The sequence below is a fragment of the Camelus dromedarius genome, chromosome X, assembly GCF_036321535.1.
Source record: "Camelus dromedarius isolate mCamDro1 chromosome X, mCamDro1.pat, whole genome shotgun sequence".
NCBI classification, from domain to species: domain Eukaryota; kingdom Metazoa; phylum Chordata; class Mammalia; order Artiodactyla; family Camelidae; genus Camelus; species Camelus dromedarius.
This window is the reverse complement of record NC_087472.1, coordinates 15,358,373-15,372,209: the sequence shown is the minus strand read 5'-3', so window position 1 is coordinate 15,372,209 and position 13,837 is coordinate 15,358,373. Positions and strand designations below refer to the sequence as shown.

At 44.3% G+C, this 13,837-nt stretch overlaps 1 protein-coding gene across 2 annotated transcripts in view; it reads right to left on the bottom strand.

Annotated features, from left to right (window-relative positions):
- Positions 1–13,056, bottom strand: part of GPC3 (glypican 3) — a 368,118-nt gene extending 355,062 nt beyond the window's left edge. Inside the window, exons 1-2 of one of the 2 annotated variants that reach the window (XM_031446155.2) lie at positions 12,715–13,040; positions 12,175–12,246 (exon numbers count right to left, since the gene is read on the bottom strand). In XM_031446155.2, coding sequence (XP_031302015.1) covers positions 12,175–12,246; positions 12,715–12,889 — 247 coding nt within the window. In that variant the 5' untranslated portion in view covers positions 12,890–13,040. Of the gene's footprint in view, positions 1–12,174; positions 12,247–12,714 lie in introns of both variants that reach the window. The other variant, XM_031446156.2, reaches the window with a different exon arrangement.
- Between the last annotated feature and the right edge of the window lie 781 nt (positions 13,057–13,837).

The following is a 13,837-nucleotide window of genomic DNA, read 5'->3' as shown; positions in this document are numbered from 1 at the left end:
CTCTTTGAAACTCCTAAAAAGTTCCACTCTGACTTCTGGGGATGGCCAGAGAAGACATCCCTCAGAATTCCAGCCAATGACAACGTGGGAAACCATTAGTTCCGGAGGTTAAGAGCAATGATCTCAAGGGATATTTGCCTCTGGCCACATTAAATTAAGGCAAGGCCTAGACTAGAGGGTCTACTCATCTGGGGGAGGAAAGACTGTTTTCCAAACTGGTCACAAAGTTAGCAACCAAGCAAAGATCCCGTAGGCTCTCTCTAGCCCACTCATTCTCACATTCATTCTCTCCCTCTCCTCCCCCACACTCTCTGAATCTCTTTCTCCTGCCCTCTCCTCCCACCCTCCCTTTCTCCCCCACTCCACCCATCCGCATCAATGAATAAATAGCTGAAGCAGAGCAAAAACAAGAGAAATCAAAAGAACAATGATGTATTATAGGCAAGACCCTCTCTTTTTTAATTGAAGTGTAGTTGATTTACAATGTTGTGTTAGTTTCTGGTGTACAGCATAGTGATTCAGTTACATATATATATATATTCAGTTATATATATTATCATATTCTTTTCATATTCTTTTTCATTATAGGCTATTAAAGGATACTGAGTATAGTTCCCTGCAAGACCCTCTCTTAAGTGCTGCAAGGTTCTTACCCTCAAGGAGTTTACACTTGGAAGCAGCCCTTCTGAAACTCTAACCTGCAAACAAATCACCTGGGGAATCTTGTTAAAAAATATAAATTCGGGTTCAGTAGGTCTGGGATGGGGCTTGAGATTCTGCATTTCTTACAGGCTCCCAGGTGATGCTGATGCTGCTGGTCCATGGACCACACTTTCAGGAGCAAGGCTCTAGTAAGAAGAAAAAAGTCAAGTACATAAATAATTACAAGAGCAAAGGAGAAACAAGGCCATAGGAGAAGTACAGTGATATCAGGCTTCAAAAGGAGAAACGATCACATCTAGTCATCAGGAATCACAAAGTGATTCATGAAGAAGATGGCATTGCACTGACACCTTGAAAGATGGGTAGGACTGCAGCAGGCACTGATAAAAGGAAGAGAGTCAGGTGGTCTACAAGCAAAGATGTGGAGGCACACAACTACAGGGTCCTTTCAGTAATGCGTTAGCAGCCTGTTATGCTTGAGTAGAGGGCACACATGTCAACAGGGTAAGAGTGAGAGGCACAATGGAGGCAGACTTGCAGGACGTAGCCATTTAATTTGGACGTGAGATGTAAAGAGAGAAGTCAAAGATGATTTCAAGACTTCAAGATGGGTACCAGACAGAGATGCTATCACCAGAAACATAGAATGTTGGAGAGAGGCAGGTTTGTGCAGATGGGAAAAGAAAATCATGGACTAATTTTTGATTTTGTTGAAAGTGAAGAACTGGCAGGACTTCTGGATGGAGATCTCCAGCAGGCAATTGGGAAATACTGAACTGGACAGCAAGGAAGAGGTCAGGTTGGAAAGAGATGAGGGAGCCATTCAAACAGCAAAGATAATAAAGTCATGGGAATGAACAAAGAGAGAACCAAAAGGGAAATGAACAAATACGACTGGAACACTTGCATTTAATAAAGGGTGGGAGGAAGAGTCAGCTTTACAAGTAGGAGGGGAGCCCAGAGTGTACAATATCACAAAAGTCAAAGGTGTGTGGGAATTGAAGTCAAATAGTTCATATCCAGACCATAGTCCTTTCTCTCATAATCTAATGGATATATTGCAGAGAGCATGAGCTATGGAGTGAGACAAATCTGGATGCAAATCCTGGCTCCACCACTTACAGCACCTGAGGGGAAGTAAAACTTTCTGGGCCTCAGTTTCTTCATCTGTAAAATGGAGATGACACACCACCTACCTCTCAGCTTTGCTGTGTAGATTAAATAAGAGATTAAATATAAAGCAACTGACACACAGTAGGCACTCAGTAAGTGGTAGTTTCTGTGATCTTCTCTTGTGGCCCTTCCAAATTATTCCAGCAACCTTAAAGTAGCCTCAAAAAAAAAAAAAAAAAAACCACTGGAGAACAGGTAGTTTTAAGCTTCTGTTGAACAAAAGTAGAAACCCTGATGAAGGCACCTTCTTGAACAACAGAGAAAGTAAAGAAACCATTTATGCCAGATAAAACAGAAAATTATACAACCCTCTCCCTCCACCAACCAAAAAAAAATCACATCTCCATAGATAGACCCTTAAGAAAAGATCAGCCCAATCACACAAGTATTCCTAGTATGTGCATGGAATCACACGTTTCAAAGACTAGCCAGTAGGACTCAGGGTGAAATAGAATAGAGACCAGAACTCCAAAGTTACACGCTAGGATAGCTTTCATTCTCTAGAGGGGGAGAGCCAGAGGGACCTCCATGTTGGAACCAGACAGGTCAGTGGAACTCAGAACCTGCAGACACATTACAAGTGGTTGGATTGTTTGTCCATAAGCTATATAAAAGCAAGGCTTTCCCGACACAAATGTAAGATATGATGATGAAAGACCACCCACTGCTAAGGGTAACAAGAACTTTCAGTTTAAATAACACACATAATTATTAATTATTACTATCAAAAATAACAAAAATCTGATCCCTTGATTCCAATGTATTTTTCTAAACAGAAGTCTGTGTGTGTGTGTGTGTGTGTGTGTGTGTGTGTGTGTGTGTGTGTGTGTGTGTGTGTTTTGGAGTAATCTTATTTGCAAAGTCTTGGACAATGACAACATACACTCATACTTTTAATCAAGAGAGTTCTTAAAGTATTTGGCAGTTTTTAAAAAAAATCCCCAGATGCTGGCAAAACACATTTTAAGACATGTCACATACAAAAGCCTGGAAAATATCATCCACACCCAGGACCTCCAGCTTGAGCCGATATGCTGATGAGCCCTGACTATGCTTCTCCTGAACTCAAGAAGAATATATACACTCTTTCCCAGTGATCTCGTCTATTCCCAGTTTTCAATTACCATCTATATGCTTCTAATGTCCATGCATGTATCTCCAGCCCTGATTGCTCTGTCTTCTATGATCCAAAACACAACCTCAACTGCTTACCAGACATTTCTGTCTCAATGATTAAAGGACACCTCAAACTCAACCTGTTCAAAAATCAAACTCATTGTTCACCCCTCAAAAATGTTTCTCCTATGTTTCACTCATTTATTCAACAAACATTTACTAAGAACCTATTATCTGCCATGCCCCACCACCCAGCAAAACTAGAAGTTCTAGACTCTCCCTTCTGTCCTCATATCCAGTCACCAAGTCATGTCTACTCTATTTCCTATATTCTCTCAACTTTACCTTTTATTCTCCTATTTACTGCCTGCCTTTTCACCTGCCTTATTAAAATTCCCTGCTACCACTCACTCTCCAGTCATCCTCCATCCTGAATAATATTTCCTCTTCTTCAAATGTTTTCATGGTTCTTCATCATCCTTGGATACAGTCCAACAAAACTCCTCAGCATTTCCTATCTACTTTTCTAGTTTATCTTTCCTCCACTTTCCCTACATCTGTACTTCAAACAGTCCGAAGTATTCCAGTCCAACAAATGTGTCATTTTGTCTCATACCCCTGTACCTTTGCACAGACCTTACGTGACAGCCCACTTTCGGCAACTAGGCACCCCTTCTCCATAGCTCAGCAGCACCCAGATCCCCATATAGCACCCAGCTCTACGGCAGCTCTCATTATGCTGTCTTGACATCCACAGTTTTCCTTACTGGCTTCCTTCCTAAGCAGTGATTTTATCTTATTTATCAGCTCCTGGTACAGAATCTGTGGTCAATAAATGCTGGTTGAAGTAAAGACTAGATGAAAAACTTTTAAATTTTTATGCAGAGATACCATGTAAAGTTCTTTATCAGTAGGTTCCTTTTCTGAGAATTTCCATCTGTTTTCCAAAACATTTAAGTGTGGCTCCCAATACAGTCACTCCATGAAACCTAACTTGAAAAGTACCTCTTGGGTCACAGGCTCACTTCCATGGAGCTCAACACACAATGCAGCCAGTGCTAGAAGCAGTTCTCCAAAATGAGCCAAATTCACAGTATGCGTTAACCACCACTAATTGAACAAGGGTCACATCTCTGTGCTTAGGGAAGTGATGGGACTTGAGAAATGAGCAGTAGCTCTGTGAAATCAATGACAACTAGCTCTGTGACAATTTGGGGCCAATCCAACTCAGAATGGTTTACTCAAGCTCTGAAAAGCTGTGCCCCCTTGTTCTTCCCAGTGTAGGTTACGCTTATCCTCTAGATGATGAAGGGTGTACCCCTTGAGGAGTTGTAGGAATATTATATGTGTGCATGTATGTGTGTACAAATGTGTGTGTGTGTGTTGCAACCAAGCAGATCTGTGGAATTCAGAACCTGAACCTGCAGACACACTACGAGTGGCTGCATTGTTTGTCCATAAGCTATATAAAAGCAAGGCTTTCACGACACAAATGTAAGGGATGATTGTGAAAGACCGCCCACTGCTAAGAGTAACAATTAGCGACTTTCAAACAGTTTAAATAGCACATAATTATTAACTGTTGCTATCAAAATAATATAAATATATATTTATACATATATAATCTATGAATATCTATATATAAATCATATGCAAACACCACATTTAGATAAGGCTGCAGCTAAAAATCTCTCTCGACTTGTCACTTTCTCCTCAAACTTCAGTTTTGAAAGAGGGGCAACAAGGCTCCCAGGGCCACAGAGAATAGAAAAATATGCTTCAGCTTCACCAACCCCCTTCCTCAGTCTCTGTGCTGATCAACTTAGACAATGATGCACTCAGAGAATCTGTCGTTCCCTAGGTGGATACCATCCTAGGATCTCATTTGACAGTGATCAAGCCCTCTAGACTATATCTTTACTTACTTATTCTTACATTCACTCCAACCTTTATTATTTACTCTGTACAAGGCACTCTAGTCACCACTCTAGAGGAGACCATGACAGTCAAACATGGCTCCTCCATTCAACGAGCAAAGGGTCTGGCAGAGGCTATGAATAAACTATGTACTTCAAAACATGGATACTAACTGAGAAGTACAGATAAGGTATTTCTGGGAACCAAATGCAATTGGGGCATATCTCTGCGGCATCTCTGCACGCATGAAAATTTCCATATCCAAACGTTTTCCAATCCTTTCAGCCTGTTACAGGCCAGTTAACTTTCTGATCTATACCAGAGTGTGGGCTTTTAATTTCCTCCCTGTATCTCTTCCTCTCTTCACTATGTTTCCCTCAGCTTCAGTCATCCAAATCAAAATTTGACAGAAAGCAATGGAGAAAAAGAAATTTTAAATTTTAAAATTTTTTTAAAATTAAAAAAAAAAGCAACGGAGAATCCCAGGACACCACGATACATACTGTACGTACCAGAATGCAGAGTTTTGGAGAGAGGGAGCAGAACCATTATTAAGGAGGAAACTATGCAAATAGAATTTTAACATTATTTTCAAATGAACGTATCCCTTTCCTTTTTCCCCTTTCCTACTTGGGCCTCTATCTGAAAGAAATCCCGACGGATCATCCTTAGCCAACTAATGGAGTTTTCTCGGCTGACTTTAAAAGTATGCCCTAATGCATACAGAAATTAAGAGGACTCTCTTAAGGCCCTTTATACTAATCCAATAAAATTTCCATGGTTGAAAATCCACTTTGGATTATGTCCTTTTAAATGTACATTTATGAAGCTTGATGTTATAGGTAAGAAACACCAAACACTGAGGAAAAACTTACATATATTTAATGTATGTTTCTGTAACTGACACCAGTTGCATTATTTTCACACTAAATACCACAGATCTGTAAAGTGAAGATAAATATATGCATTTATGTATATGTGGACATATTTAATTTATTTTTAAACTATTTAGAATAGTCCTGTAAACAAGCACAAACTACTTACTTACCTCTTGTAGGATCTGGGTAATCTACCTCTTCCAAGGAGTTACAGTACAGCCAAATGAATTAAACGAGTGTCCATTATCACTTACCTATAGGCAACAAGTAGGTTTTTGACCTGAAAAGGTAGTTACTTTTTTAGAAACCCTAGTATATCAGTAAAAATGAATCAACTACTTAAATATTGGTTTTATGGAAATTTTATGTTTACAGTACATTTGTAATTCCATTCATTCATTTAGCCTACAAATATTTATTGAGTACCTATTATTTGTGCTATGCACTGTGCTAGACACTGGGGATACAAAGATAAATAAGATACAGCCCCTATAACCTTGAGGAGATCACAGTCTAGTAGAGAGACACAGATAATTATGAACATGTACCTTAAAGATACTATAATCGGGATTTCTAATTTTCCAATAATAAAGTTCTTCTCAAAAGGCAGACTCAAAAAGGCCAATTAAAATTCTACTCTAAAGTTTTGCTGGATTTACAAGGACTAAATACATGCTTCATTGTGGAAATTTTTAAAAATACAGAATACTTTCAAAATCATCACTTCTGATCAACTTTCAGGTGGATGGATTGGAATACAGTGGGTGGAGGTTTCATTTATAATGGCTTTGACTTCCCTGTCCCTTTTTACTGCCACTTTCACTTGTATTTTATCTCTCTTCCTATCAATTATTTATCAATATAAGCCTATTAAGTATACTTCAAAGAGCTTAGTAGATTTACTAACCTAGCATATAAATACAATTTCAGCTACTAGGCGTAATTAACTGTTCGGAACATTAGCAATGCATTTTGGTCTTAACATTGACTCCTTTTTACTCACGAGGAAAAATACAAACTCTCAAATAAGGCTTTATCCAGCTACACACAAAGAGAGGCAAAAGTGAAAATGCCTTCCTTGATAATCAATCTGGATTCATTTTTGTTTAAAAATGGCAAACAAGTATTTCTAATAATTAGCACTTGTATAATTGATATTTAATTGGCCCAATGTGAAGAACAGAACTAAATCTTTACTTTGTATATTCAACAAGGTATCGGAGTGAGACTAGAACATTCCAGAGGGCGCTTTCCCCTCACACACAGCATTTCCAAATGCACCTTTTCTCTGCTGATGTGCCCACCTTCACGCTGCTTTCTGAATCACACTCTTCCGGTCATTACATCTCAGAAGGTAAATTCCCATTACCTTACACTGGCTCTAAAGCCAGTCTGAGGCCCATGACACGGATTCTATTTTCTGATGCTCATTTCTTAATGGAGCACTAGGGATCCTGTTTCAAGCCTGACAATTTGCTAAATATGGGCAGATGAGTGGGGGATTCTTCTGCCCACACTTCCCATTAGACCCTAGATTACCAAAAATATCGAACCCACTTACACGCTCAGCCAGGGCCGAATACATGTAGGCTCCCTGGTGTGGTCTCTGGAATTGAGCCTGTGCACAAATTCTGATCCCAGTTTACAGAAACCTGTGAGGAACTTCAACAGGTCCATGCAAGTGTTATAGCTCAACTCCCAAATACGGTAATGTCAACATTAGTGAGAAAGGTCTAGCTGACATTAAATCAAAGAGCGTTTGATTTAAGAGATGTCTTACAATTTACGTGCTATAATAATTGTTGATCTTTAATGATACTAAGCCAGTCATAACAATGTTGCTAATTTCAATTTGTTCTCTGGGTACTCAACGTTAATAAGCCCTGCCTGATGGTAAGAGTCGCCAGCTAACTGAGGTAAGCCTGAAGCAGTCTCCAGTCAAAATACACGTAGCCTGAAAAGTTTGTCCACATGCCCCAATGATGTGCCATAAAAATTTGGACTTAGGCTTTTAAAATAACTAAGATGACATACAGCTTAAGAAAGTATTCGGAAGTTTCGTAGAGAATGTATCATGATCTAGAAATTCTATTCTCATCAATTATTTACTAAACGTTCTATGGTACTCTCAGCATTGTGCTCAACACTGCATCAAATGCAGAGCTTTCCCTTTAAGGAGCTTATAATCTAAAACATACAAATAACCATATGCAGAAAAAAGCTAGAGATCAGAGTAAAAAGAAGCATTCACAAAAATGTACAAATTCAGCATGCCAGAACTTTTCAGTTGAGCAATATGATCCCCAGTGAAATTCTTTCCAAATGATGTATCGTGTGCACAAGTTATAAGTGATTATCTTCAATTTTCTTAGAAATGAGTAATAAGATACCTCTTAAGACCCATGCTTTTGTGTATGCATCAAACACTAAAGTTGGCGGGGTCCTATTGATAGCTGCCATTTAAGGAGAAAACATATTTTCTGTCTCGTCTCATAGCAGACAAATCCAGACCTCTTTTCTCCCAGGTTGGTAATAAGCAGCCTTCTTCTAGGCTACAGTGAACAGCAAACATTGCAACTCCAAAGATGGAAGCAGCAGAATGCTCAAAAATATTGCATCAAAATATTGGATACAACCTACCAGCCCATAAGAAAAAACCACATTGCAAAACTGACACCATCTGTGTCATCTAGCATCCATCAAAATCTTCTTATGCCTGTATTTCCTAATGCTTACAAACAATTTGCTCCAAGAATTAAGAAAACTCTTTTTAAGATGGCGGCCTTATTAAGCGACTTCTCCCTATCTCCCACTTCATCTCTTCAGTTTTTTTCCCTTGCCCAGGCTGGCTATTGTGACCATTTCAGCCAATTTCCTGGAGGTATTTTCTAGCCCTTTTCACCCTATTTAATCCTACAAGTTTCCTGAGAAGCCTGTTTACTTGTATGCTCCCCCACTAGGCTGTGAGTGCCTTGACAAAAGGAAAGACGTCTGTCTCCTCTTGGCATCCCCTGCACCTAGCACAGAGCTGCCAAGGAGCAGGCTGTCTGAGGTTCCTTTCAGGCCAAGGTGCTCCACCGACCATCAGCCATCTCCTCAACCAGACTGATGCTTCCCGCTAGGGACATCTCAGTACCAATCATCAGAATTAACGTAAGAAATATATTCAGACCACATTTGAGAGTTCTCCGAACCATTCCAAGTTAGCACGTGATAATACAACTTTTTCAAAGTTTTAACCAATCACCTGCCCACCCAAATGTCCAATGCAATCTCCAAGGAGAGAAAACCCTCCTACACCTCACTTTCTCTTCTCTGTCCCAACTTTCGGACTGCTAACTGCTTCACACTAATTGGGGAACCATAGCTGGCAACCCAGATGAGATTGCTAATTCTCATACTTAAAAAAACGACAACAACAAATGCCCAAATACCAAACTCTCTCTCTTTTTTAGAGAACGTTGATTTTTATTTGCATGTTGTTTCATCTATTTTGAGAAACTCAAAGCCGATTTTGGCTCTTCAAGGCTGCCTTTTACCCATACGGGCATTTGGCCTTCTGGATTGGTTCTCGCACTTTCCAAGGCCCTCTAAGGCAAGATTCCTCAATCTTTGGGGAGTTGCAACACTACCACGGTTTGTTTGATTTTTCTCATTCCCATCCGTCCCCTTCACCACCACCCCCCCCCACAAATGTGGTGTATGGCATTCATAAAGTGAATTACACTTGATTTTTGTTTAGAGGAATTTTTTTTCAGACTTCTGTAACATTCCCTTGAGACAATTGGAAACATCATTGTCTGATTACTAGCTCACTTTCCTTGCCTAAAATTGTATCCATTCTTGATTGCGCCTGTGGGTAGGTTAAGCAAAACAAAATAAACATCTAGACTTATGAGCTCATTGGCTTTTTTTCTGAATTTTTCTAAATTAAATAAGGGCAAAAGAGCTACACTGAAAGTCAGTTATATGGATTTTTCTGCCAAATGCTAACTCTGTGTGCCTGGTTTCCATCTGTGGTGCTTTCCAAGTTACAAATCCTTAAAAAAAAAAAAGAGTGGGGTATGAAAAGATCTATGGATTTGTGGGACATGCTATTTAGAATTGCTATCCTGTGCCTTTGAACACTAAAAGAAACGGGAACATGAGATTGTAAGGCTTTAGATCAGCTTTGTGGAAGTCTAGTGTAGTCCTTCAGCACCAGTGATTTATTTTTTAGGCTGGCTGATTTCAAATGCCATTTAGTCTCATCCATATTAGCATAAGAAATGTACCTTATCCACTCTAACCCAATTCTGCTAATGGCCGAAGTTAGCAGTCAATCCCAAATGCTCCCCCTAAGTGAGACAGGACATTCTTGAGGATTTCTCCTTGTTGTGACCAAATCTCATTTTATCTGGGACAAAGAAAGCTTTAATGCAGTTAAATACAGTGGAGTGGGTGAACCGAACATGGCTTAAAATATAGATGGGAGGAAAAAAAGTCAAGCGGTCATCATGATGGTTTAGAACTATCAAATCATTTGCAGCTCTCTTTCAATTTCCAACTACTGAATGACAGCAGCAAATTATACATTTATTCATTTTGAAATTATGCACTTGCCATTGTATTTAGTCGGCCATTATCGTCTCTTCTCTGAAATACTGATGAGCTCTTTCCACACATGGACATTAGGATTTTCACCATAGTTTCCATATCTACAGTAACCATATTTGCTCAGCTAAAATTCAGGACACATGGTTTCATGCCAGGACTGAGTACTGGAAATCTGCCCTGCCGCAGAAAATCCAGGATATATGGTAGCTGTATGGGTATCACCATATTTGAAGTTTGGTTTTGCTCCAGGGCGAGTCAGAACAGTGCCTGCCATGTAGAAGGTGCTCAACACGGCATATGTTTGTTAAATAGAAGTCAAGTAAGGCATGTTGGGTTTATATGGTAAAGACTCTTGGAACGTGATTTTTTCCTATAGAGTTTGGGAAATATTTGAGGAAAATGAAAAATCTCCATTATGAGTCCCTGTTCTCTATATGTAGTATGGCTGTCCTTAGGCCAGGAGTAAGGGAGCTTGGAAGGAGGGAGCCCAGGCCAACTCTCATACACACAGTGTGTGGGCCCTCCCAATACTTTTATACAGATGCTGCAAAGAGGCAGGCAGCCAGAGAGCTGGGGGAGGGCGAGGGAGGGTGAGCGTCTGCATGAGTCTGCGTAGAGGGGGGTTGCTAAATGAATATCCGCACACTCCCTCTGGTCTTTTTTTCTTCTAAGCACAGTCTTTACTCCTTGGCTTCAACTCCGCCAAATGTGGCCCCAGCCCTAACCCTGGACCCATTCATCTTGTGGGGGCTCATCCTGTGAGGACCAATTTTTACATTATCAACAAAAGCATGTTCCCTGGCCTTAGAAATCTAATTACCGTGGCACTTAGAGGGGAGAGAGATCCGCCTGTTGTTTCAGCTTTGTGGAACTGATTCATAGGTTGCCCCTTACAGCTCCTGCACACGCCCACGTGGTACGTTATTAACACTTAACAGTGGAAGAGGTAGTTCTACCCTCCCTTAGAGCGAAACCCTGCCAAGCAATATTTAACATATGCGCAACTGCATTTCAGTCACCAAAAAGGGTGACCAATTACCTTTGCAACTAAACAGCAGGCTCGCTCGGCTCTTTTCATCCACCTAAAGAAAAGGCTGAGGGCGCGCTGGCTGCCTAGGTAACCTCCCTAGGTGAACGCTGGCTGGCAGCGCCCATAGGGCGCGCATCGCATTCACAACTTGGTCCAACCATCAGGCCCGCCTCCCTGACTTGTTGAGAGCCACGAGCCAAGTTTTGGCGAGGGCTGCTCCCCGATCCCTCGGAAGCGCGGGACGCGCCCGGCGCTGCATGCCTGGGTCGCGAAGAGACCCTGGAGGCCACAAACGTCTTACGTTTTGTGAGTACAACCAGCCGTTTCTCAGAGCGCACCTCTGATAAATTAACCTGTTTGAAGCCGACTCTTCTTGCCTGCATTGTCAGTGTAGCAACTTGTCCTAATTGGATTCTAAGGCAGGCTTTCAGGAGTCCAACCGCGGGACAGTCAATCACACAAGGCCATTAATATTCATCTGTTGACAGCGGCAGCCCTCAGCGAAGGTTAAAATATGCCCTTACAACACGATCTGATTGTGCAGAACAAAAGGCAAGCGTTCAGAAACTTTCCTCCACCTAAAATCATCTCCCCTTCAGGGTCCAGCCTGTCAAGAAGGCAGATGAATTTGAGAAGGGGAGGAGTTAAATCATCTTTGGGCTCCTGTTCCCCGGGCCAGCGGCACGCTTTTGGAAGCGATTTTGCCCGCCTAGAGGAGGGACGCTGTTTTGAAGGAAAAGGCTCAGTCGTCCTCATTTGGGGGACCCTCCTACTCAAAAGTTTCCCTCCGCGTGTCTTTACCTGCCACTGCGGGATTCGGAGGTCTGTCCTCAACTTTGCCTGCACTTGGGCCGCGAGCCTCGGGAACCCAGGCTGCGGAAAGGAGGGCGGGCGTGAGGGTAGGTTGGGGAAAGAATGGCCCGAGTCGCGGTCCAGCTGAGGCTGAGATTCTGACACGTAGGTGCAAGTGAGGGTGGCAAATTCCAGAGGCACCAGCTCGGATGTGGGGCGCCAGGTCGCCGAGGACGGCAGAACCAGCTCCAACCTTCCCGCCCTCCCCCCAAAAATGGGCGCTCGAGAGAAGGCCATGCCGGCCGTTCCTCCCACTTGCACCTTCGCTGACAGCCTAGCGAGCCCGGGGGATGCGGACGCGGTCCACACACACCCTCCTTCCCTCCCTCGGGAGACCTGGCAGGGCCCGGGCCCGGCGACCACTCACAGGTGCCCAGCGGCAGGGCGCACGACCGCCGCCCCGCGGGGCTAGGGCGCCCGGAGGACGGCCACCATGCGCCCCTTGGCTCTCCGCCGGGCGCGGGGAACGCACGAGGGACGACTCCTCACCTGGCACAGGGGTTTCAGGCACCCACTTTAGTCCGGGCTGCAGTCTCTGGAAGAAGGAGCGGACCTGGTGACAGGTGGCGTCCGGCGGCGGCGGCGGGGGCTGCGCCCGTCCAGGGCAGTCCAAGCTGAGCAGCATCGCCACCACCAAGCACGCGGTGAGCACGGTCCCTGCCATCCTGCTTCGCGGGGAGCGAGGAGAGCGCGGGAGAGTGGCAGCGGGGGCGAGAGCGGTCCCAGGACTCGGCAAGCCTGGCAGTGGCCCTGAGGAGCAGGAGACGTGCCGCTACCCAGCCGCTGCAAAAGTTTCCTCGCAGCTACCTGGGCGCTGGGCGAGGGCGGGAACGGCTCGGCGGCTCGGGCGGGGCGGGGCTGACCGGGGCGGGGCGGGGCGAGGAGGGACCGGGGCGGGGCGGGGCGAGGCGAGGCGATCGGCGCTGCCGGGGGGGCGGCGGCGACCCCGCGGCGAGCCTGCGGGCGCGGGGCTGCGGGGACTGCTGGGGCACCGCGGCGCCGGGACCCGGCGTGGGCGGCGCGAGAGAAGGACGCGGAGCGCGTGCGGTGGCTCCTGGCGGCCCAGCCCAGCTGCCCGCTCGCCGCCGCTCTACACTGGGCGCTCTGGCATAACTACTGCAGAGGGGCTGCAGGCTCGGGCGCGCTGATTGGCTTCCCAGCAGCCGTCCCCTCTGACTGGCTCTGGGAGAAGTTCCCCAGCCTCACTCCTCCTTCCCGCCGCTCATTGGCCTACAGCCGGGAGGGCTTTTCCCTTGAGGATTTTTGCAACCTCTCCATCCTTCCTTGGGGTACGTGGGGTTCCCTGACTTAGATACCCCTCTCTGCTTCGCCACAGTCTTCCTCCCAGCCGAGTCCAGCTTGTCTCTGGCCACCAGTGCCACACAGTCTTCCTCCTCCGTGCAAAATCCACCCCTTCTTACTGCTCTCCAGGGGGTTCCCTCGAACTGTTTTCCCTATGCAGCTCTGGCCTGGTTCAAAAACCCAACCCTCAAATAGTCACATTCACGGGCAGCTGCTGACCGCTGTGGTGGTGGTGGTGGTGGGGAGCTTCACAGCCTGTCTCATCTTTGAATACCGTACCTAAAAAGTCTGACAGCCCGTGGGGCTTACT